Consider the following 26,376-nt stretch of genomic DNA (forward strand, 5'->3'; position numbering starts at 1 on the left):
GATATATCAAATCTTGTATCCGATGTCGACTAATGTGACATCACAGCCACACAAGAGTTAAAACAGGGAATTTTATTTCATTTATTTAGAACACAAACAGATGTTCAGGTTAAATGTTTACATTAATGTTCGTAAATATTAGTATTTAACTACTTACTAACTTTTTATGGTTACCGGTTTCGAAATGTACCCGTCTCTTCGTCAACACACACACTACACCAGAATGCAAATATTAAAATATATTTTCACCTTTACTGTCACCGTATACATAGTATTTAAGAAAAAATAAATAAATTACAAGCAGAGTTAAGAGAGATGCAATCACCACCATGTCTCAACACGCACTAAAATTAGGTTTATGATTTTTAGTAATATGTCACAGAATGTATGAGGGTGAGGGTTTGGAAGGGTAGGGGCTAAGAGATTAAACGTTACACAATTCGTTGGTTTTTAAATCAAATGTGGGCTATATTGAAAAGATATTTGATTATTTTACTTATATCTGTTGATTTTTGTGAAGCTTAAGAGCCGACCTTCATTGTTGTGGCCAAGATTTATTTTACTTACGACTGACTGACGACTGACTTTATTTTACTTACTAAGCAACACCTGAAAAACATTTTTCGATATTTGTAGTTTTTCTTGGAACTGTTGGTTTGCTCAAAAATATTTTTAATATGTCCAAATTGTTGTATGTAAATACGGGATATTAGTAGAAAAAATATATTTACACAACAACAACAACAACAAACCATCACGCCGTTTCCCCGAAGGGTAGGCAGAGAGGATAGAACGCCATACCACTCTATCTTGGCATACAGACCTCGCTTCCTCTACATTCATACATCTTCTTATGCACGCACGCCGATTATTCCTACTATTTGATGGACTTGATCGTGCCATGTCTTTCTCGGTCTTCCTCGTTTTCTGCATCCATCAACATTCGCATCGTAGATCCTTTTAGCCGTACTTGTGCTGGAAAAATGGAAATCGAGTTGTGGTAGTGGGATTTGAACCTGGGACCTTTGGACCGTAAGTCCACAATACTACCTCGGGACCACGACCCGATTCAATATGATGGTATGATTTAAATATTTTTAAAAATACAAAAAAAATATCTTACACACATAAAAAATAGTTTTAATCAGTCTCTTCTAAAGGGCCAGTTGCATCAAAAAGGTAAGTTAATAAAGTTTAATAATATTTGCGGTTTTGTCAAAATGGACAAAATAGTTTGCATGAAAAAGTCAAATACAAAAACGAATTTTTGCATATTTTAACAAAAATATCACGCCAATATATAGAACGTTATATCTCTATATCTTGGCATACAGACCTCGCTTCCTCTACATTCATTCATCTTCTCATGCACGCACGCCGATTATTCCTACTTTTGACATGTCCATCTTCAAGTATTTGATGGACTTGATCGTGCCATGTCTTTCTCGGTCTTCCTCGTTTTCTGCATCCATCAACATTTGCATCGTAGATCCTTTTAGTCGTTCTTTCGCTGTCCATTCGCTCTACATGTCCAAACCAACGCAGCACCCCTTTCTTAATTCTGTCAATAATGCATATCTCAGCCTTACACACTTCACGGATCTCGACATTTGTGCACCTATCATACATCGTTTTACCACACATTCGCCTGAGGGATCGCATTTTGACAGCATTCAACCTACTTTTATCATTATTTTTCCAATTCCATACTTCGCTCCCATACATTAGAGTTGGAACTAGAACTCCGTTGTGAACTGCTAGTTTAGCCTCCTGCGATAAACATTTGTTTGCCAAAGTAGATTTTAGTGCACCGTTCACCCTGTTCCCGGCACTCACCCTCCTTTCAATATCTTTATTGGCCTTTCCGTCCCTAGTAAACATACTTCCCAGGTACACTTAGGTACAATTCTTCTACCTGATTCAGAATATCTCCGTTCACGCTGATCTCACATTTAGTAATATTTTCATCCCTTTCAAAAACCATCACTTTGGATTTATCAACATTCATAAGCAAATCGCTTTTCTTGCATACCTCGTAGACTTTTGTTACTAAGAATTGAAGGTCTTCTTTGCTGCTAGCAAGAAGCACGGCATCATCCGCATACAGAAGACAGTTAACAGTTATACCATTCATTTTTGCTCCCATTCTTAAATCTTTCAGTTCTTTCTTATAAAAAATATATTTATAAATGAATAATTTTGAATTCCCGCAAAAACGGACATTGTTTTAGCCATGCCCTTAATATTTCACGATGCATGTTCATTTTGAACTAAAAGAAGATGTGAAAAAAATTGTTTTAGAAAAAAAGTTCGAAAATTATACCTAATTATCACCAAAAATAATTATTTAGAGTATGTATTTTTTTATAAAAGTGTTTTTTCTTTCTGTTGCAATAAATTAAGATCGTAATAACTCCCTAGGAGGAAATTCAGCCTGTATTCAAACATTTGAACATACTAAAAATATTATTTATTGTAATTTGTAAAATGCTGTGATCATCTGTATTACAATTTTTATAAAAAGTTCTTTAAAACCGTTGATAATACTGTTAAATAAATCAAATTTTAAATGTAAATAGAAGATATTTTTCTAGTTTCGTTAACATCTGTGCCTCCTTCATATATTATTCCTAAATCACAAATTCACACAAAACATTCATAACTTTGTTTAAACTCATGCATCAGATGTTTTGTAATTGTTCGCAAAGTCTGAAATCCCGTGGCAACGTTAACGTTTCTACTACACGCTTTCCTCTACCCAGGAAGAGAGGAGCGAGGAAGGATGAATAGGAAATTGGGCCATATTTCACAAGATTTTACAAAATATTTCTGAATGCGGATGGTATTATGTCGGACACTGCCATTATTAAGGATAGAAATGGTGAATATTGAACTGAAAAGGACGAAAACAAACATCAAGGATCTCCTGTATTGTTCGAGGAATGATTCGACTTTTGATTGTTATTTCTGCTGACCTCAATTGCATTTATTTCCTTAACAACGCTATTCACAAACTACTGACAAAGGAATTTTGTTTGGTAAATACCTTTACTATATCATTACAAGCATTTTTTTTATAATATTACTATATATATATAGATATTTTCAACAATAAAGGAATGTCAGTTACATATTATTAACATATTTTATCAACTAAATAGAGTTTTTCATTGAAGTAAATTTAAATTAACTTTTATTTTTTGAAGTAAATAAATAAATAACTATCCCACTGAAGTAAATATAAACTACTTCTACTACTACTACTACTACCATTACGCCATTTCACCGTAGGGGTAGACAGAGAGAATGGACCGCCACACACGTCTATCCTGGCATACAATCCTAGCCTCTTCCACATTCATACATCTTGTCATACATGCGCTTCGGTTCTGTCTGCTTTTGACATGACCAGACTTAAGATTTTGGTTTATCTGATCATGCCACGTCTTCCTTGGTATAAACCTTTTACATCATAAGCAAGGTAAAACAAATGCACCATTATCATTCCCTTTCCGCACCTAATGGTGCATTGGTACACCAATCGCAGTGTATCTTGATCATTTTTGTTACAGGTGAAGTGATCAGTCTTGCACTGCAGGTACCAGTCAAGCGATTATGAAATATTCTAGGGTAAAAATACTCTTTTAAATAAATATTTTATAACAACCATGTCGGAATCGAACCCGAGACCTCTTGCATGGTAGGCAAATGCACTGACCATTACACCACGAGGCCGACAAAAAATAATGCAACTCCATATACAAAAAAAGCTGCTTAGCGCAGTATTGAATTGGAAAAATATTTATACAAGTTTGAAGATGTAGAGCGAATGGACAGGGAAGGAACAGCTAAAATTATTAAAGTCCAAATGTTGATGGATGCAGAAAACGAGAAAGATCGAGAACGACATGGTATGACCAACTCAAACAAATGCTTGAATATGAATATTTTTAATGTCGGAATGTGTGGATATGTATTAATGAAAAAGAAGCGAGGTTTGTATGCAAAGAAAAATTAAAGTGGCATTCAATCCTTTCTGTGCACCTTTATGGGGAAACGGCGTTTTGTTTGATTGTTTGTTTGTCTGTTTGTTATCGACTTCAAATATTAATAATTATAAAATAAATATAATATTAGGTTTACAAACATTGACAGTATGACTAAGAAATGTAAATCTCTACATAAAGTTTATTCCCCAGACTCTTGTTTCAAGAAGTTTCAATAATTTATTTGATTATTTGATTTATTGTGGGTTTCTCATCGTTTGATTTATACATCAAAATTTATAGTTTTGTAAGTCAAATAATCCCTTCTATTGCTGACTTAAAATTACTTGAAAATGGTTTATGTCAATATTTAACTAAAATATGGACAAACGGCTGGACGGAGACTTCAAATAAAAAAAATAATCATGACAGAATCCCTTGTTTTAAGAACAGCAAACATTTAAAAAAAAATTCAAACAAGGTCACATAAAAACATATTGTGTAACTTTGAAAAATTGGTGTAGTTAATGAATATGTGTATTTGGGCATAACTATTGATAATTTTTTTAAATGGGATAAAAATATTACTAAATTATTTTTTTTTATTTTTATTTTATTTTCTTTTATTCAGGAAACATACAGTACAGTTACAAAGTTTAATATTTTACACAATTGGACTTAATTCTAATGGACCAGTGAAGTTTGGGGACTTATGTAAAAGATTGGGGACAGTTATAGGCAGCATGTTTAGAATACAATATTTTGTACCAATAAAAACATTAAGACTTATTTATCAATCATGAGCTGAATCAACTATTAGGTATTGTATTACCAGTGAGGGCATTTCTTGTAAAACCAACATTAAAAAGTTTAATCATTACAAAACTTGGCTCTTAAATTAATTGAAGCTAGAATTGATAAAGAAGAGGTACCCAAACTATTTAAAAAGCAAGGGTGCCTGTCCGTTAATGCTATTCTTAAATTTGTTACTAAATATTGATTTAATAGTAACTACCATAAAAGGTATTAACATACACATAATACAAGGCTAGCACAACGTGAAAACTTGTCAGTACCGAAGTTTGTAAACAAGTGTGGCCAAAGAAAACTTCATTACGATTCCTAAAATGTTAAATAAGATTCCTAAACTGATCTTAAAAGAAAATGTTGACAAAACTTGATTTTTTTTTCAATAAAATGGCTCATATGTAATATGGTTTTATATTGATTATTATTATATGTTACCAGTCATCTATTTAAATTTTTGTAAATAAAGTTTGTGTTAAAAATACGTACGCTTTTAGTTCTAAATAATGTTTATATTAATTTTTAAACGTATATAATTTCTCTTACGTTTTTCTTTGTAAAGGAAACACAAGAAACCTGCTGACAAGCTGGTTTTGCGGTTAAGTGGTTTTCAATTTTTTTCCTTTTACATTTTCTGTTCTTAAATAAAAATTAATACAAAAAAAACCCTTTCGCCTACCTGTGCAGAGAAACATGGTTATATAAGTTATTTTCCTAAAGGCAGATTGAATTTCAGTATGTAGATATTTATTTATTTAGAATAAACTTAAGCGCATTTTTATAAAGCAGTCAAATATTTCACTGTGACACCTTATCATTTTTCTTTGAATATGCCTCCCAAGGATCGTACTCCATATGAAAAAGATGGCTGTATCTCTTACCCTTATACTTTCCCCGACACTTGAATATGGAAAAATTTCGTTTCGAGAAGTAAATAAATATAATAAATAAACGCCAGTCTCTCATCCCTTATCAAAACTGTCAGCTTACAAAGGTGCCATTTGGTTTTTAGCAACCCTTCTGCGAATTCCACGACTGTAAGAAATGCATTCGACATTTTTATTAAACCAACTGCCAAAGTGGAACATTTTCCTTATTAAATATACGAAATTCGCAGTGAGAGTTTGAGGAAAATTCTTCACGTTCCTTAAGCTTAGTTGGAAATGAGGAATTTCTTCGTAAATTCAAGCTAAGGTGGAGAATTCCGCTTTAACTAGAAAGAAAATTGTTAAACGAACATTTTGTTTTGACTCGAAAACAAATTTTAAACGTTTTTGCTCTAATTTTGGAAGCTTTTTTTGTAATCTGTTTGAGAATAAAACCACAAAAATTTACAGGGAAGTAAATTGTACCAAACTAAAAAAAAATATTTTAAAAAATATTTGACGTCAATTAAAACAACAAAAAAGTATTTTTTATCACCACAACAGGCCAAGAAACCCATTGACAGTGGTGAATTGCGGCACAGATCACCCAGGCTTGTGAAAATTCACATTGAATTATTGTGCTCTCACCGCAAATCGAACCTGGCACTTTCCGCGCGTGGGCCAAGCATCTCAGTCACTACACTTTTTTTTCTAAGAAAAAAATCCTTAAAAAGTTCAATAAAGTGGTGATAATTGACAGCTGTTATTTTTAGTTCACTGTTTGGATCCAGTAATTTTGCCATGTTTGTGTTTTTGTGATTGTTTACGAAGTATATTTAGTTTTTTTTATATTTTTAATAATTTCATACAATCGAAGTAAACAGTTTCAGAAGTAAATTGTTTATTGTTTTAACATGACAAGTATCCAGTTTTTACCAATTTTAAAAATGTAAAAAAAATAATATTTTTTTTGCAACAGAGGGAAAACATTTTTAAGAAGCGAATATGGACATATATGCATTAACAGGGCTTATGATCTGTAGTTATATATATATATATTGGATAATTTATATATCGCCATTTTTGTGAAAATCAACTCAAGGGTGCTGTACAATGAATAAATATTCCAGCACGTCTTGCAGCTACAGAGCGCATGGACGGTTGGGATTCAAGTTCCTCGTTTTCAATTAAGATAAAAAAATATAAATAACATATAAGAGCTAGATTACAGGACGTCTTGCAGCTACAAAGCGCATAGACAGTTAGAAACTTAGCCACCATTTTAACACCTTTTAAAAATTGACAAATAAATTTAATGTATAAATGATTCAAAAAAAAAAAAAAATTAAAAAGGAGTAAGATTACAACACGTCTTGCAGCTACTAAGCGCATAGACGATTGGAATTCTAGACCCCATTTACAAAATTTAGGTATTTATAAGTTGATATATGAAAGCCAGATAACCAATCATCGTGCAGCTACAAAGCGCATGGACCAGTGGAATTCTAGCAAAGTTAAAATGATATCAATAAACTAATAAAAAATAGAGCATAGTAGTAAATTTGTCAAGTGTTCATGCCAAGAAGTAAGTAATAAAAAACTAAATAAATAAAGCACTGTAGTTGGCTGGTTTAAGTGGCCACTTTACACACACCGTGTAACATTTACTATTCTGCCTTTTTGAACATCCGCATTTCCTCTACTGTTCTATCTGTTGACTTTTGTGAAGTAGAAGAGCCGAAAATCATCACGTGGGTGAGATTTATCCGGCTGAACCAATTTACGTACTAGACAACGCCTTTCTTCTACTTTTTTTATAACCAGTTAGTGGATTTAACAATGTTTTAAATATGTCCAACATGTGAACGTTAAACTGAGTGCAAATTGGCCACTTAAGCTAGCCAACGACAGGTCATAAGCCCAGTAAATGCCTTTACTTCCATATTTCTTTCTCAAGAATGTTTTTCCTCTGTTGCAACAAATTTATTTATAAATATATATATAACTCTCTAGGGAGGAAATCACATAGTCTGCAAACATTTGGATATACTCAAATTGATAAATTTTATACGTCATTCGAAAAAAAAAAAATTGAGCATTTTACACACCTATTTCTGTGCGTTATTATTCAAAGGGTTGCTTGTCGACGGTTCTTGCATTTACCTTAAGTATGGATCTTTACATTTAAGTTGTGTCCGTTTGTTTCCAAAAAAGAGAACAAGCGGACAAATTACAATTAGTCAATAATAATGTATTCACCTTCTTTGTTTTTTTCTTTATTCTTCTATTGAACGCGAACAGAAGGAGGTGTCTAAAATGCTCACTTTTGTCTACTTGACATTCCATTTTGAAGGCTTGTAATAAAAAAAGTACACGTTAAGTAAAAGCAATCACAATATCTTGTAGGGCTTTTTTTTTCTTTCAAATGGCGTAAAACTTTTATGATTTTGTTTGACATTTATGAATTTTGAAAAAAACATCAATCATTGTATTTATTTTTATTTTATTATATTTATTTTGAAAACAAACAAATGAACGGGTTAAATGAATATAAATAAAAACTATAAAAAACGTTTACATGGAAGGGCCGGGCCTGACATCCAATAATATGTATTCACTAAATTATACTACAATGAAGTGACGACGGCTTAGACTATAAAAAGAATAAATATACTTTTTATTAAAATAAAAGAAATATGGACAAAACAAGGCGATAGTGCGAAGGAAAAGAAGGAAATTGATAAGGAGTGTTGAAGGATGATAAAAGGAAAGGAGTGGAAAACTGCATTTGATGTTGGGCCACCGGGAGCTGACAGTAGCTTGTTACTTGACCTAATGTCTGTACTGTAGTTAAATGTGTGAGCTGTACTAATAATATGAATAATGTTGTTTTCTTTTTCGTTCTTTTTTTTTCTCTCTTACTTTTATATATGTATATATATATATCTGCGTGGATTCAAATGTGAATAAGTTATATTTAATATATATTTTTTAGACACTATAAGTATGAAATATTAAATCATGTAAATGAATGCCTCGACACGGGTTGTGCCCAGTGAGGTATTCATGTTTTAAAAAAAAGTTGTATATAAAACGTTCGGGGGTTCGAACTGTCAGTAGGGTCGCAGTGAGTCACATCTTGCTGGAAGATGTGATTCTATAAAATGCTGCGAACGCCCAGTTGCATTCCACCGACAACACTACTGACTAGTCCTACTCGTTAGCGTCCACGTCGCGAACCCTGGGCAATGGGATCACACTCATAACGGTGTGATCACAGCAGATAACGGGAGGATGAAAAGCGAGTTTTTGGCGCCTCAAAACCAAAACTAACCAGCTAAAGGAAGGTAACCCCGACAGGAAATCCACCAGAGAAGGCAACGGGAAACCACTCTGGTCATCTTTTCCCAGGAATCACTACGGCGAGTACATCAATAAGCAATCGTCCTGGCTGCGAAATGTAAAATTAGCGCAGGACAGATACATATGATTTCGCTGTAGTGATCGCCTACGTCGCAGGGACCCGGCAAGGCACTAGAAGAAGAAGAAAAATATAAAACGTGAAATAATAAATAATAATAATAATAATTTAATGATTTAGAGCAAGAAAAGAAAGAAAACGTTTATTTTTTTTATTCTGAATCAAGCCTTTAGTTCTCTTTTGTACCGGTAACGCAAGGTAATTTGTATAATTTATATTTTAATATATGTATCCAATTATGTTTTTTACATTGTTTTCTTTGGAATTTTACTATTTATTATTTAAACCTTGTTTTTACGAATTGTTATTCAATTACATCAAATGTTTTTTTCTTATCTTTTCAATTTTACTACGTATTTTTTATTGTTAATTATTATGGTTTGACATGGGCACAGCCTAAAAAGCTGCAATTAGTTTATTTATATTTAAATGAGTGTAATTTTGAATGAATTAACAAATAAATCGTAATCAAATACAATAAAAGGTGTAACGTAAAAGCAGACAGAATATCCCGTAAAACAGAAAATTATCTTTGAAAATTGTCAACACGCTTGACTCACGCAAGGAAGGTTCCGGGTTCGATTCCCGGTGAGAACACAAAAATTAAAATATGTTTTTTCTCAAGCCTGGGTGTTCTTTGATGTAATTAAATATTAAAAAAATAAATAAAATGTTAAAATAAAATAAAATATTTTTTTAAAAAACTTTTAATGCTAATTTTTTAATTAAAAAATATTGGACACTGCTTATTTTAAACCCCAATGTGTAACGTTCTCCTGCCCTTTTGCATTATCTTTCAATAAATGGAATATTCTAGTTTAGGAAAGCCCAAGAACTTCATAATATCTGTTTGTAGATTTTATGCCCTATTATTTGGAAGGCTTTGACCGGATGAAAGGACGCACAAATGGCAGCGATAATTCACTTCCGTACAATGATCGACTGAATAATGAACGATAAGGCAAATATTAATGCGGTTAGGTTTGGTCGTCATCAGATCATTGATAATGTAAAGCTGTATGACATCAAATATCAAGGATTCCAAACAGATATGTTATTCTTATTTGCTTATTTTTTTATTCGTTTCATTATTTTCTAACAGTGAAAAAATACTAACAACACTCACATGTATACAGAAATTAAATAATTTACTTATGTATTCATACAAATATTTGTTTATTACGAAAAATAATAACGCATCCCCTACTTTATGAGGCCGAGAACCATGTGTTTTTCAACGGACATTTTCCATTTATACAATTTATAGGGATGAATATTACAATATAAGAACAGTTAAACACATTCAAAAATAATAAATGAAACATTGACAAAAAAAAGGCTGTTGTCTGGTAAAACGAACGCAAAATTAGGAAATCATATTATTTTGCCATTTTAAAACGAATGTTTTTTTTTTTAATCGCGTCATAATAAAAAAAAAACATAATTTAGATAAAAACAATTTTTTACACTTTTATGTAAATAAAATATAATATTCCAAAAACAATTAGTGCTGGTCTGAAGATATTAAAGGTATTGTAAAATATTGTTTTAATTGAATATTACAACCAGAATTATCTTCTTTTTTCAAAAAAAGAGAATTCAATTCCATAAAAAAAGAATTCAACTAAAGTATTTCAAGAAATTATTATTTTTTAGTATTACCGAAAGCATAATTTTTAAATAAAGAAAAATGTCGCAAAAATATATCTAATTTAAAATGCTTGTATTTCTTTTCAAAATCAAAAAAAATAAATTTAGTTTCAACCACTTTCACGTTCAATTTATTATCTTCAAATTATTTGAAAACATTTTATTTCAATACTTAGTCTTTACTGAGATCTCAGATACCTAAGTTTAGTCTATATTTGAAATAGCGTAATCTGCCGGTCTAAAAGTAATTATATTTTAGGTAGTTTTAAGTATATTTTTTAACAGAAATACCTTTAAAAACTATTGTTTTTATCTAATTTATGTTTTTTTATTTTGCGCGATTAAAAAAAAAACATTTGTTTTAAAATGGCAAAATCGTATGATTTCCCAATTTTGCGTTCACAGCCATAAGGGACACCACGGCAAGATCTGGACCTTTTTTTTAAAAGGAATAACCCGCTTAGCCTCTATTTTGAGGCTTGTTAGCAGGTAGGATAGAGGGGATATGAAAGGAGGTGGTGAAAAATACACCATAACACCCAGACCAATTCAGAAAAAAATCTTTCTCGGATTTTTTGAACTGGCGGGAATCGAACCCGCGACGCTAGTTTCACAGATGGCCTTCTAACTAACCGTCTAACCAACTGCGCCATTGATTTAGTGCTTGTTTAAATTATTGTAAACTTAAAACAAAAAAGTCCCAATCTTATCTTGAGTCAACAATACGATGATTGGTTATTTTTAAATTTTCAATTATTTTTAATGGGGGACAATACATTTACGACTATTGTAATTTTTGTAGTGTACTTTTACGTTCGTAAACGACTTTTCTTAACGCGAAAAAATTAGTCAACAATGTATTCTTCTTCATTATTTTACAGAAAATTAGTCTATAATTTAAAATATTTTCACCGCATACTTCTAAAATATCGCGAGGTTTCGAAAATGCACACTTTCGTACTCTCGACATTACATTTCGGAGGCTTGGAATCCAAAAAATATTAAAATTTAATATAAAAACAGACAAAACATCCTGTAGAGCAGATTTTTTTTTTCTAAATGTGGTATAGCATTAACAATTTTTGTTAGATTCAGTTATGCTACATATTTGCTTGGTGGAACTGAATTTTAATTATAACAATAAAATACGTTTACAGTTTTATTTTACTTTTATTTATAATTTCACTAGTTACGGGGTTTCGTCTTGACTGACATTGTCAGACTGGTCTGACGTCATTCACGACGAAATCCGGTCACTGGTAAAAATTATAAATAACAGTGGAATAAAACTATGTACATACGCATTTTTATTATAATTAATTTTTGTTGCTCACGTTTAAATTTGAAAAATACCGGACACTGCTTATTTTAACACTTAATAGAACTTATTTATGTTTTTATACTTTCACTGAAATTGTTGAATAGACGTGTGGGTTTGTAGTAGAATAAAAATAATAGAGGTGACAACCAATTGTAGAAAAATAAAGAGATTTTCTTTGATTTCTTCCGGACCAGCGACGACGAATCTCGCAAATTTCGTTTCAATCGGACGAAAATAAAACACAACAGAATCCTCCAGTGGAGTCCTGGGAAAGGGTTACAAAGGAGGAATAGAACTTAGAAGTATAAAAGAAAAGATAGAGATAACAACAATAAAAGAAGAAAGTTGGAGAAGTAGTAGTCTGCTATTGTGGTTCGGCAAAGAAGTAAAAGAACTCATTATATCTTCCGACCGGCCGACCTTTTGGATAGAGCCTAGTATGAAATTGAACGGAGAAAAACTATTGAGATTATATCGAAACAAGTGAAATTTCGATGGATTTACGAAATTCTTTTGTGGAGACCCTTTACAGAGATTTTCTCGGTATTAAAATTTGACGTAGTCACCCAGAAAACAGCCAGTATACAATTATTGAAAAAATTAGATATTGGTGTTTTCAAATGCCGTAAGGTCAATTCTATGCTTTGCTTAAAACGGACAAGCCGCTTTCAGACAAAAAAAGTATTTATAACCTTGTGAAAATAGCGTTGCTTACAAAAATGGGCATTTTAAAATTTGCAGAAAACACCCACAGCACTTGGAAAATATTACGGTATTATTACGATATTACTGATGGGAAATGAAAATAATGCCTACAGAAATCTAGTTCTCTTAAATTAAGTAAAGTGGATAAATAAGCAAGTATTTTAATTTTATACATTCATCAATGTGAAAAAATCTGTAATTAAAAAATGCGTTTTCATACAAAATGTTACTTCAATCAAAGTATGAATGAGATTTAAGATTAGATCTGGCTGTTTTCAGCAAAATAGGTTGGTTGTGTGGTCAGACAGATATTAAAAATCATTAGAACTGGTCAAATCTTTCTTCTTTCTTATTTTATACAAAATATTGAATGACAGCGAGTTTGTCTACCATGCAAGAGGTCTCGAGTTTGATTCCTGACATGGTAAATATGGAATATTTATTAAGTTTGGTGTTTTCACACTAAAATATTTCATAGTCTCTGGACTGGTACCTGCAGCGTAAGACAGCTTATCTTACCTTCATGCAACAAAAATCATCAAGATACGTTGCGATTAGTGTATAAATGCAGTGTTCCGTGCACCATTAGGTGCGGAAAGGGAATGATGATGATTATAATAATTAAAAAATTATATACATTATTTATCATTTATCAAAGCAAAAACATTCCATCTGTTGTAAATATTGAATTTTTTACGCTTTTCACAAAAGCGCATTTATCTTAGTTTAAGTTTTCTGTGGCTGGCTAATTTCTGCATAACTACGTTCAATTATCTTTCGTAGTTGTATGTTTTTGACGTTAGCTTTATTATTTTTTTATGGTATTAATCATTAAAGAACTAATTCCTATATTTTTTTTAAAGTAAAGAACTATTTGCGTTTTTACCCAATTATTTATATTTTAGCGGCCTTTTTCAGCGAGTTTAAACTTTTTTTTTTTTTTTTATAAACATTTTATTGCGTAAGTATACATATTTAATAACAGGAAATCTAAAATAAAACAAGTGAATTTAGATAATCAATATGAAGTGTTCTCTGGTAAGGATAATCTCATTAAAGTTAAAGTAGTTCTTTACTAAAAAATAACAATAAATAAAAACAAAAACTACCGAATTATAAATGCATAACAAACTTAATAAATGAATTCGATAATCATTATTCTACGATCATGAAGCATGTATTTCTTTTTTTTATTTATTGATTTTTTCACGTTTTAAACAATGATTATTTAAAAAATGCGACATCATTGGGATTGCCCGTGTCGAGGACACTTAACGATATATTAAAAAAAAATATTTTTACATGCAAGAATACACAAAGAAGACTTAATATACATAGAGAATTAACAAAATGTTTTCACAGTTTTAAACATTGTGTATTTAGGTTTATATTTTATATATGCATACCGATATTATTTACATTATAAAACGCATAATAAAATAACAAAAATATAATAAATTCAACATTGGTTTGAACAAATGAGACAATTCATTTTACTTCTGCCCAGTTCCACTTTCCATTTTGTTATGGCCTCTTTGAACATTTTCTCGTTACTAATTGTTTTAATGGACGGTGGAAGTAGGTTATAGATTTTATTAGCATAATACTCAAAATCCTTTTGTCTGAAAGTGGTATTAGTTTGTATTTGTTTAAGTTGTCTTTGTATTGAGAATCTAGTGATTATAATATTTGTTAGGGTTGTATTGTTGGGGATATGCCTTTCGTTTGAGTAAGAATAGTTTTTGAATCTGTGAGGGAGTTTTGTTTTTGTGTTTTTTTTTTTTTAAATTTAATGTTTTTTGTTTTTTTTTATTGAACCACAGTAGGCCAGGAATTACAGTGGTAAATTACATCACAGAACACCCAGGCTTGAGAAAAATCACATTGATTTTTTGTGTTCTCACCGGGAATCGAACCCGGAACATACACGCGTGAGTCAAGCGTCTTGACCACTACACCACGGAGGCCACCAATTTTGTGATTTGTGATAACTCTATTGGGACTGTTTATTATAGTATCATTTTAATTTTAGATTTTTGTGCAAAAAATACACTATTTTAAACCGTGTCGCTACTATCCGTGGCCCTGTTATAGGTCCTGTCGGATATACAGATCAGGTGGCTTCTTAAAAGAATTTCAAGGCTTTTTAAAAGTTTTGAAATCAATTCGGCGAATTGATCATGTCCAATCAATTTAATCCCAGTCAGTGAAGAATTCACTTCCCTCTCTTCTCAATCCAATGAAGTACATATTGTGTACTTCTGGATTACTTTCTTTCAGCACAAAGATGCGCAGGCTACCAGATTTCAGAGAGCTCCTTCGGGCAGCTTTTCTCGTTTGACAACGAGCAAATTTTCCGTGTATGTGGGCACCGCCAAGGAGACTTATGTCCTCAGATGCGGTGTGCGGTATGTGGTGGGTAAGCTGTATCTAAAACTGTGTCACTCGAACCACTCCATCCGATTATACCGTACTCCAAAATTGATTGACACAATTCGAAATAAATCTTCAAAAGTTTTTTAAGAATAATTATATTTAAAATTCTTGTAAATATATAAGTTAGTTTTTTTAAGTTTATTTGTAATATTTTTGATCTGCTGTTTCCACTTTAAATTTATATCAATAATTACTTTTAAGTATTATCTGCCATTATATATGGGCTAAGAATTCACAATGTTACTAAAGTATAAATTATATTATTTATTTATTATTATAACTAACGGCCGTAGCCAATTTGTACGAAATTCAAGTAATTTATAAAGAAAACAGAGTTTATTGTTATGGTGAAACTTTGTACAAATAATGGATAGTTAAAAAAATAAAAGAGTGAAGTTAAGAAGAAAAGTAGTAAAAAAGAGATGCATTTTAGGTTTGTAAATCTTACATAAGCACATATTATTAGGCTCACAAATTCAGTAAAGATAAAAATTAATAGACCTTTATATGAGTATATTATACAAACAGACTGAATATCTGGTTCATTAGTTATTGTTGCAAAGTCAGTTGTACTCGCTTCATATGTACAACCGAATGAGCATGAACCTATCTAGGTAGCAAGTATGACTGCTTGCTTTTATTGTTTTAAACAGAGTTTTAGAATGATTTTTTTGTATTAGTACGTCTTACGTTTTTCAAAAATATTTATCAAATTTATTTAGCGTGCGCCTGAAGACAGCAAATAAATCTGACTATCTTGACGAATTTTTGGACAGTTTTAGCTCTCATTGTAAAAAAAAAAAAACAAAACACGCCAATGGTAAATTTCTAAAGAAAGTAAAAAATCAATGTGTTTGTGCCATAATACACGGAGAAAATACGGGAATACGTCTGTACGAAGAAAAGTCAGACCCCGTTTCCTCTTAAGATAAAAACATAGTTTTATAATGATTTTACGCAAACATAAATATAGATTAAGTTTCCCTTAATAAAACCATTGACCTAAGAAGAAGAAGAAGACGCACCTTGAGCCTTCTTACATAATTACACTTAACTCATGCCTAAACGCTCAGTCATTCTCAACAAGTATTTTGCTATTTTTTAATTGCCTGCTGGATTTTGACGTGAGCTTGACGTTTGATTCGAAACCAAATTGTCAGATTGGATCGTCAATATTATCTATGGCAGATGTTCATAAACTTACTTGATGAATAATTTTATTTTATTTAAAAAAAGACTTTGAAATATAAGTTGATTTGGAAGTTTTTTCTTCGGTAAAGTTACCATCCTTTTGGTCGAAAAATCTCAAAGTCGTAATATTTGACTTGGCCACTTTTCGTTGTCTGCTCACAATATACGTGAAAATAATATACGTATCAAAAATACTTTAAAAACTATAAATATGCTTTCAATTTTTGATTTTATCATGCAAAATAAATTTTGGAAATGAAATAAAAAGCATTCTAAATAAATTCGCTGCAATTTTTCTAATTCCGTGTGGCAATGTTTCAAATTGATCCTGAAATTATAGTTTACGATCTTAATATCCAAAATTTTATCTGAAAATAAGGTTATGTGCGCCGTGCGACACTTGGCATTTTCAGGATCGAACATTTGGCTGAAATGCGAAATTCATCGCTAAATTTCGGCCAAATAATATTCCCTGAAAAGGTGTGACGTCAGAGGTATAAAACAATATTTATTGGCCGCAGATGTGGAAATGATCATTTTAAAATTCAGCCCCTAACCGGACTAAGCCTCAGGGTGCGAACATATCCCTTTTTGTAGGTAATCCCGCGGTTAACAAAACCTTGTAATTTACTCTTTATCTGAATTAAATTTTGTAAATGTCTTATTTGAATCATACCTTTATTTTAAATAATAAACTATTTTGAATTATTTTCAAATAATTAATGTAAGTTAATAAAAGTGATTTCCGGGAGCTGGTTTCGAGACGTACCGTCTCTTCGTCTTTGCAATCACAATGAAACATCCGTGAACACCTTATATTAAATGTCAAAACATTTACGTTTTGCGACGCATAATCCAGCTGCGCAATCACATATTCGAATTTCACTGGTGTAAATATGGAAAATATTTCAAAACTAATATATTTATTTATTCATTTTTTATTTTTCATTTTTTTTATTGTATTTAGCCGGCAGTTGGCAAGCCAAATGTCAAGAAAAGCAGTCGCTTAAGTAATTGTAATTTAATTTTCACCTTTTTAAATAAGATACTCCTTACTATTTTACTAATGCAATAAATTGTTTAATTTTATATAGTAAACACCGATTTTTCGCCAGTGAACTGTATTTATTTACGAATAAAACAAAAAACAAACCAATACGAGTGTTGACTTAAATATTAAACACGCGTTGACTTATGACTGCGATAACTTAATAATTTTCATTATTGTTCATTGGGATCGCTCGAATGCTTAGCATGTTTTTAAGCACGTCGATAGTTATTTGTGATTGAGCTACAGGTTACCTACAATTAACCTAACATACCATCAGGCTATCACACAGTGACTCGAGGGAGTTTTTTCAGGTAGTATGTCAAAGGTTATATTATTTATTGTTTCAGCAGTAACTCTGTGGAAAAACATTTTGAATTTATTTAAAATAAAATACTTTGTAAATTTACCACACAAGAGTTTAATACGTTAAAATACGAATAGTTTTGGGTAATCAGTATTACCCATCTTCAGTTGTAAATATAAACTAAAGTAAAATACATACACAGATTAATACTCAGGTACTGATAGGGTCGGCCAGTAGGGGGAAGGCAATGTGGGGTGGAGGGAGTGGGATTTTCCTAATTATGAGGAATATTGATAGCAGGGGAGATGCATTTTGAAATATCATATTTTTTATTAAATCTTTCTCTGAATTGAATTTTTTTGTATTTCAATATTTTCTAAATTGTTCATTATGATCCCTTTATTTATGACCGAAGGCAAAAGTTTATTTTGTGTGAATAAAACGAATGGTTTGTATCCATAATATGGTTTGCGAATTCAGAAAAACTATTTTAAGTAATAGTTTTTCTGTGACTCCGTGGACTTTCTTGTAATAGTTTTTTCTGAATTAGCAAACCATTTCATGGATACAAACCATTCGTTTGTGAATTCAGAAAAACTATTACTAGTAATACTTTTTGTGTGACGCCGAGGACTTTCTAGTAATATTTTTTCTGAATTCGCAAACCATATTATGGATACACCAATGACAGATCATCAGCTCTGTAAACGCCTAGAATTTTATGTTCCCTTCGCAAAAATATTTTCCCTCTCTGTTGCAATAAATGTCGATCTTAAGAATTTCGGAGGCAGTTGAATCCAGCCTTGTCTACAATCATCAAACTCACTTAAAACATTTTCGATTAAACATAGTATTTTTAATGATGTAATAACTTATATTTACATATAAGTTATTAATTTAAAAAAATATTTGATACACTTCCACTTATTAATTTTGACCAATAAGCGCTTTCACCCTTTAATGGGCATCTTAAGACTGGTGAATATTATACAGTGTATGGATAATTATGCAGCACGTACATGTATCGACAAAAATAAGAATAAAAAGTGGGTAAAATTAAATTATATCGGAAATACCAGCAATAAAATAAAACAAGTTTTACAAAAAAATAATCTTTTATTTTTTTTTATAATAAAAAATCTTTGGGCCAAACATTAATCAATAGTAAAGGTCAGGTCGACAAATTTGAAAATAACGGAATATACGAACTAACATGTATTTGTCCTGGTTCATATATAGGACAAAGCGGGAGAGCTATTAAATACAGAGTGAAAGAACATTTAGCTTCACAAAGATTAAATAACGACTTATCAAACTATGCATCACATTTAAATGAATTTAAACATATTTTTGATGAAGCAAAAAACATAAAAACTTTACATGTAGGACATAAACGTCAAAAATTAGATAGATTGGAAATTTTAGAAATAAATAGAATGAAAAATAATAGCGATAGAATTTCAATAAATCAGCAGATAGAATTTGAAAACTTACCCTTATTAGCCCCCTTAATTAGACCCTGTACATTATAATAAAACAATAAACATTTTTCATATAATAGAATATCCTCTTTAAATACACCGCCAAAACATGTTTTAATCATTTGTCTCACTCTGTTCCATTGCAATATTGCGTATTGTATCTTTTTTAAATGTACCTACACTTAAGATAATATTTAGTTTTATATAAATTATCCATACGGTGTATAATGTTCACCAGTCTAAAGATGCCCATTAGAGGGTGAAAGCGCTAATTGGTCGAAATAAATAAGTGGAAGTGTACCAAGTATTTTTTTTAAAATTAATAACTAATATGTAAATAAAAGTTATTACATCATTACAATAGAATGTCATCAAGAATTGTCAATTAATAATTTAAATGAAATAATATTTATAATAAATATTTAAGTATTAACTTTGTGATCAAACGTTTTTATACATATTAGTAAATATAAGTACACGTATAATCATCTTCAGACTTTACCATGTCTACCAGTTTTTGTTGAAACCAGCGTTCTGATAGTACACATGTTAATAAAAGCTTACTCCAACGAACCATAAACGTGTTTTCATTGTGTCCCAACTCAACACTGATTTTCTAACTAGTCGGGCAAAGTAACGGTCATGGGTCGTTCCTGATTGTGTAAAATAAACGTGTCTCTGCCCCTAAAAATGTATGTACAATGTTTTTAAACAAATCAAAAAATAAAAACAGTGCAAGTTGGTGTTACCTTCTAATAGCATGATTCCCACAAGCACGTTGGTTTTATATGTCGGTGCAACTACATTGCTGAAGGTAAAAGTGGAATTTGCACATAGGTGTAATTAGTATTTTGACGAAGAGATGGGAACGTTTTGAAGCCGATATACAAAAAAATATATCGAAAGTAGTTATTTACAAATATGTAATTTATTTTTTTATAATATTTTTTCTTATTCAAAAAAATTTCTAGCTTTTATTTTTTATGACCAAATCGTTAAAATGGGAGCAAAAATGAGTAGTAAAACAGTTAACTATCTTCAAGAAAAGCGATTTGCTTATGAATGTTGATAAATCGAAAGTGATGGTTTTTGAAAGGGATGAAACTATAACTAAATGTGAAATCGGTGTGAACGGAGATATTCTGAATCAGGTAGAAGAAATTGCGTATCTGGGAAGTATGTTTACTAGGAATGGAATGACCGAGAAAGATATTGAAATGAGGGTGAGTGCCGGGAACAGGGTGAATGATGCACTGAAATCTACTTTGGCAAACAAATGTTTTTCGCAGGAGGCTAAACTAGCAGTTCACAACGGAGCTCTAGTGCCAACTCTAATGTATGGGAACGAAGTATGAAATTGGGAAACTGATGATGAAAATAGGTTAAATACTGTTGAAATGCGATCCCTCAGGCAAATGTGTGGTAAAACGATGTATGATAGGTTCACAAATGTCAAGATCCGTGAAGCGTGTAAGGCTGAGACATGCATTATCGACAGAATCAAGAAAGGGGTGCTGCGTTGGTTTGGACATGTAGAGCAAATGGACAGCGAAAGAACGGCTAAAAGGATCTACGATGCAAATGTTGATGGATGCAGAAAACGAGGAAGACCAAGAAAGACATGGCACGATCAAGTCCATCAAATACTTGAAGATGGACATGTCAAAAGTAGGAACAATCGGCGTGCGTGCATGAGAAGATGAATGAATGTAGAGGAAGCGAGGTATGTATGCCAAGATATAGTGATAGAACGTTCTATATATTGGCGTGATATTTTTGTTAAAATATGCAAAAATTAGTTTTTGTATTTGACTTTTTCATGCAAACTCTTTTGTCCATTTTGACAAAACCGCAACAATTATTAAACTTTATTAACTTACCTTTTTGATGCAACTGGCCCTTAGAAGAGACTGATTAAAACTATTTTTTATGTGTGTAAGATATTTTTTTTGTATTTTTAAAAATATTTAAATCATACCATCATATTGAATCGGGTCGTGGTCCCGAGGTAGTATTGTGGACTCACGGTCCAAAGGTCCCAGGTTCAAATCCCACTACCACAACTCGATTTCCATTTTTCCAACACAAGCTATTTACGCCTTTTAGGAAATGGTCTGAAAATTTGAATAGTAAATAATAAAAACTTTAACTCTAATATGTTTGTTCGTTTGTTTCTTTTTGGTTATATGATAATATTTATGCGTAATAGTATGATTATATAATATAATCTTTATTTATTGTGTAGTTTTTTCTTATTGTTAGGCTAACTGGAATAAAAACGAATAAAAAAAATACGTAAGTAAAATAAATCTAACGAATTTAGAACTGGGCGGAGGGGTCAAGGGCTCTATTTCATTCCAGTCATGCACATAGTTCACGACATCAACCCTTTAGACTTTAGAGTCATTTGAAAAGGAAACCGTATTTCTCAAGTCCATTTCTCAGTAGGTTCTGACAAAATCTAGAATCAGTTCCACTTCGAGATTTAAAAAATGCTGCATCAAGCAATGAAAAAAACGAAGCGGTTTAAAGGGTGAAAAATCGTGGCAATGAATTCAGAGGAAAAGAAAAGATGGCTGTTCCATCATTTGCAAAATGTATTTAAATAAATTATTTATTAATTTTATTTTACTAAAACAAACGGCACTTAGTGTCTTTTACATATTAGTTAAAAAAAATATTGTACTGGTAAATAAAATTAAACAAAAAGTTTGCATTTGAGTTTAAATTAAAAATAACATTTATTTTCATATAAGGATGTGTGAAAAAGTAAACAAAAAACCAAAAAAATATTAACATTTTCCTGCAGAGATGAAGAACATTTAAGAGAAGGTAGTATATAAGTCTAGGCATCTACAGGGCCTATGACCTGTCATTGGCTAGTTTAAGTGGCCATTTTACACAATGTGTAACATTCACTATTCTGCCCATATTTGATATCTTTATATTTGATATTTATATCAGATAAACCAAAATCTTAAGTCTAGTTATATCAAAAGCAGACAAAGGGACATTGATGACAAGACGTATGAATGTGGAAGAATCTAGAAATTTATGCCAGGATTGACGTGTGTGGTGGTCTATTCTCTCTTCCTGCCCCTACGGGGAAATGTCATGATGGTAGTAGTAGTTTAAAAATCTTATTTTATAAACAAGTGCAAGTAAAATTGAACTTTATACGTTTTTTTACGATTGTAATTAAAATTTAGTTCCACCATTAAATAGGTTTCATTAGTAAAATTTTATTTATTTTATTTTAAACGTTGTTCTATTGATCGTATTTTAATATCATTAAACAGCATTGTACCAAATTTAAATCGTTTTTTTAAATTTTATACTTCATACATTTACGTGGGTCCTAAGACTTTGATGTGAACGGCTAACTCATGCCACAAAATAACGTTTGTTTTCCCAGGTTGATGTCAAAGCGACGTTAATTTTAGTCCTGGCACTCACTTAAAAACGATAATTAAAAAAGGTGATATTTAACTTTGTAGTTCAGAGCACAAAATAATAAAAATACGTAGAAATACCTTTCATAAAGCAACTTATCCAATCCTCCATATCTCGTTTGAGAGCGGAATAATATTATTAAGCATCATGGCGCCTGGGTCCGCCATTTTGTGTAAACCTGGTCTCCATTATGGGCAGGTAATGGGCGCAATAACTTTCTCCTCGAACCACCTGCCCCTTATTACGCGGAGGATTTTCAACACATTACTTACAGGCTCTAAAGAGGAATTATGCTGCTCCTCCCGCCTGCATTTAGGGCCTTCTGGAAATGGGGATCGCTCTAATTAATGCTCCTTGGTTCAATGAGTTTTGGTCTGGATAAATGACGCTAAGTGCGCTATTTTGTTTTAAGAATAAGTCTTTTGTTTTGCATTTGAAAGACTGTTTTAAAATGGCGGAGGTTTACAAAAATGTAAACAATGAATTGTTTTTTTTTCAGACTACGTTTTGTTGTAGCATTTAAGTTTGTAAGTGAAAATTCTTGATGGAAGTTCATTGTAATTTATTATAGAAATAAAATACGAGTGATAATATTTATACAATTAGCAGGTTACATGCCTATAACCTGCTAATTGTTTCTTCCTTCGCGTTACTCAGAGAATCCTCATGTGTCTGTGTTTTGCTCAACAAAGTTTGGCAGTAGGTTCTTGAAAAATATTGGCCATTCCAAATATAATAAACTGAGCTAAAACACGATTTTTTTTTTCAAAAATCCAGAAGTGTCGAAATGTCGTTTTTAACAGTGATAATTATTAATGTGATCTATATAGATGGTGTTTTATGTTTCTTATACAATAATGTTTGAATGAATGACTGTGAAAGATATTGAAAGGAGGGTGAGTGCTGGGAACAGAGTAAACGGAGCACTTAAATCAACTTTGGCAAATAAATGTTTGTCGCAAGAGGCAAAATTAACAGTTCACAACGTCCTGGTCCCGACCCTGATGTATGGGAGCGAAGCATGGACTTGGAAAAACAGGGGTGAAAGTAGGCTGAATGCTGTCGAAATGCGATCTCTCAGGCAAATGTGTGGTAAAACTATGTACGATAGATGCACAAATGTTGAGATCCGTACCTTATGTAAGGCTGAGACAAGCATTATCGAAAAAATCAATAAAGGAGCTCTGCGCTGGTTTGGACATGTAGAACAAATAGACAGCGAAAGAACGGCTAAGAATATTTTCAATGGGAAAGTTAATGAATGCAGAAATAGAGGTAGACCGAGAAAGACATGGCATGACCAAATCCAACAAATACTTGATGGACATGTCAAAAGTCGGAATAATCGGCGCGCGTGCATGAGAAGATGTATGAATGTAGAAGAAGCGAGATCTGTATGCAAAGATATAGTGATGTGGCGTTCTATCCTCTATGCCTACCCTTACAGAGAAACGGCGTGATGGTTTGTTGTTGTTGTTGTTTAATATGTATGATATTATGTATTGTCAAAAAATGATTTTTCTTATGTACGGTCCCAAATGAGTTTTTTTAACTCCTGGGAGTATAATATGTAATTTTTGTATTATATGTTTTATTGATAATAAAAAATAAATAAAACAAGACCTCAATCGATTAATTACCTTACATAGCCTTATTTATAAACCTGGTATAAAGTTACGCCTAGGCGTAGTGGTAAAATAAGGATGGCAATGCCATCTTTTTTCTACCACTGTAAAGATGAAGATATTTCCATTCGTATTCTACTATTATACCTGGGCATAATTTTATGCCAAGTTTTTGAGTAAGGCTGTTATCTGTAGCTTCGGTCTAAAAAGGCCAATGTCGTAAATCACAACGTTACGGCAGAGTTATTTACAGCTATTTTGTGATGTTACAATAAATTGTTGAAGGTGTTTCAAATTATTTTCAATAGATTAACGCTACCACATAATATGTGTGTAGCTTTTTTTTTAATACGAGGGCCATTCACAAGAAAATTTATGTAGAATAAAAAAAAAAATGTATTTTATTGAAATTCAAAGGACATTTTTTTATTAAACAAAGGGTCATATTTCAACAAATTTAACACATATTCATTCATCATTATCGTGACAAAATACGTTTGAAAATAATAACGCGCGCTCTTAAATATGAGCTCACTGAAGTTTTTAATAGGTACAACTTAAATATTATAACGGTATGAGTAAATTTGCTTACCGATTGTCGTAAGGACGGTCAGAGAGTAGAAAAATGCTTTGGCAAGACTCCACTCTGCATCATCATGTCCGTACATCAGGTCTCCATACTGCGATACTCCTCCGAGCGCCATTTCCTGGTACACCGCGCCGTACTGAGCCGCCATCTCCTGAGCAACCCTCTGCACCAGCTCATCCTGAAACTTGGAGATCTCTTGCCCCGCGAGCCTCGTCCAGTTTTCTCTATACAAGATGTTGAGAGACACTGTGATCTCCCAGATATTTTCGACGGTTTTTGCACGTGCCTCCGCGTTTACATCGCTTAAAAACGAATAGTTTTGCACTTTGTCGGCAGTGTCTAAAAATTTTGAGGATTGTTTAGGATCTTCCTGAGATCTCTCATCGTCTTGCTGATTGCTCCCGTTGATCTGTTTCTCGGTGTTTACTTGTCCCGGGAACTGCTTATCTGGTAGCATTCTCGGTTTTATTATTTGGTTATTTCCTCCTTCGATCGCCAGGAATAGGAATGACCCGAGAAATGTGTATCCGAGAAGCAGCGAAAATATACCGAGATTCGTGAAAAAGCTGACGATATATTGCCGCCTTCTAAGCTTCGTGGTTTTAAAGCAAAAACAACAGACGATTCTATCGCGGCCATTTTGCTTAGCGTTTCCACCTCCGCCATCTTGTTTATGTCTCACCAAATCTCCGTTCATGGTGGGTTTTGTGATATCGATTGCAGAGAATGGTGCATATTGGTAATTATCTACATCCTTATCCTCAAATATTACAGGCTCCATATCGACGACATTATCGGAATAATGAGTCAGGAGTCAGGAAACGACTTTGCAACTGAGATGAGAAAAACACTTATCTTTTCACTTATTTAAAAACTGTAAGACTTTTTGGATTACGGTTAGAACAATATCAATTAACCTTTGAATCTTTCTCAAAATCATTTTGCAATCTATCGAAAATAGCTAAAGTTCATTTAAAACTAACTAAACTGAGTTTTAATTGTTACAAAAGTTTTTGAAAAGCATTTTAATGTCTGCCGTCACTTTCAAACTCAAACTTTGCAACTTGACGCTAGGTTCGTTAATTAATGTTTAATTCAATTACTTAGCTTCTTAATCCAGTTCTTGCTCGCAATTTTGATGTGTCTGAAACAAATAATAAAATAAAATTAAAAATTGATAACTTTGCAATTTAAATGATAATCTCCAATAAGTCAGAATCATGATCATATATTTTTGTACAGTTATTTGAAAATAATTTGAATGTTTTAAAATAACGATTATTTTTTGGGATGAAAAATAAAAGACAAAAAACATAAATGAAACTTGCATGTCTTAATTGTTTTATTACAAAAAATATGTATGTTTAAGAGTAGAATCTTTGTAAACTTTTATCATTTTGTGTTTGATTTCGGGCATTCCATACAAAGTG

The 26,376-nt window shown here is 31.8% G+C and overlaps 1 protein-coding gene across 1 annotated transcript in view; it reads right to left on the minus strand.

The window, feature by feature from the left end:
* Positions 1 to 25,892, minus strand: part of LOC148283762 (uncharacterized) — an 83,450-nt gene extending 57,558 nt beyond the window's left edge. Inside the window, exon 1 of the mRNA XM_088243305.1 lies at positions 24,950 to 25,892. Within this exon, the coding sequence (XP_088099431.1) occupies positions 24,950 to 25,727 (778 nt within the window). The 5' untranslated portion in view covers positions 25,728 to 25,892. The remainder of the gene's footprint in view (positions 1 to 24,949) is intronic.
* Positions 25,893 to 26,376: the final 484 nt, after the last annotated feature.

Source organism: Micrasema longulum, unplaced genomic scaffold (assembly GCF_059751315.1).
Source record: "Micrasema longulum isolate JH-2025_06_02 unplaced genomic scaffold, ASM5975131v1 h1tg000201l, whole genome shotgun sequence".
Taxonomy (NCBI): domain Eukaryota; kingdom Metazoa; phylum Arthropoda; class Insecta; order Trichoptera; family Brachycentridae; genus Micrasema; species Micrasema longulum.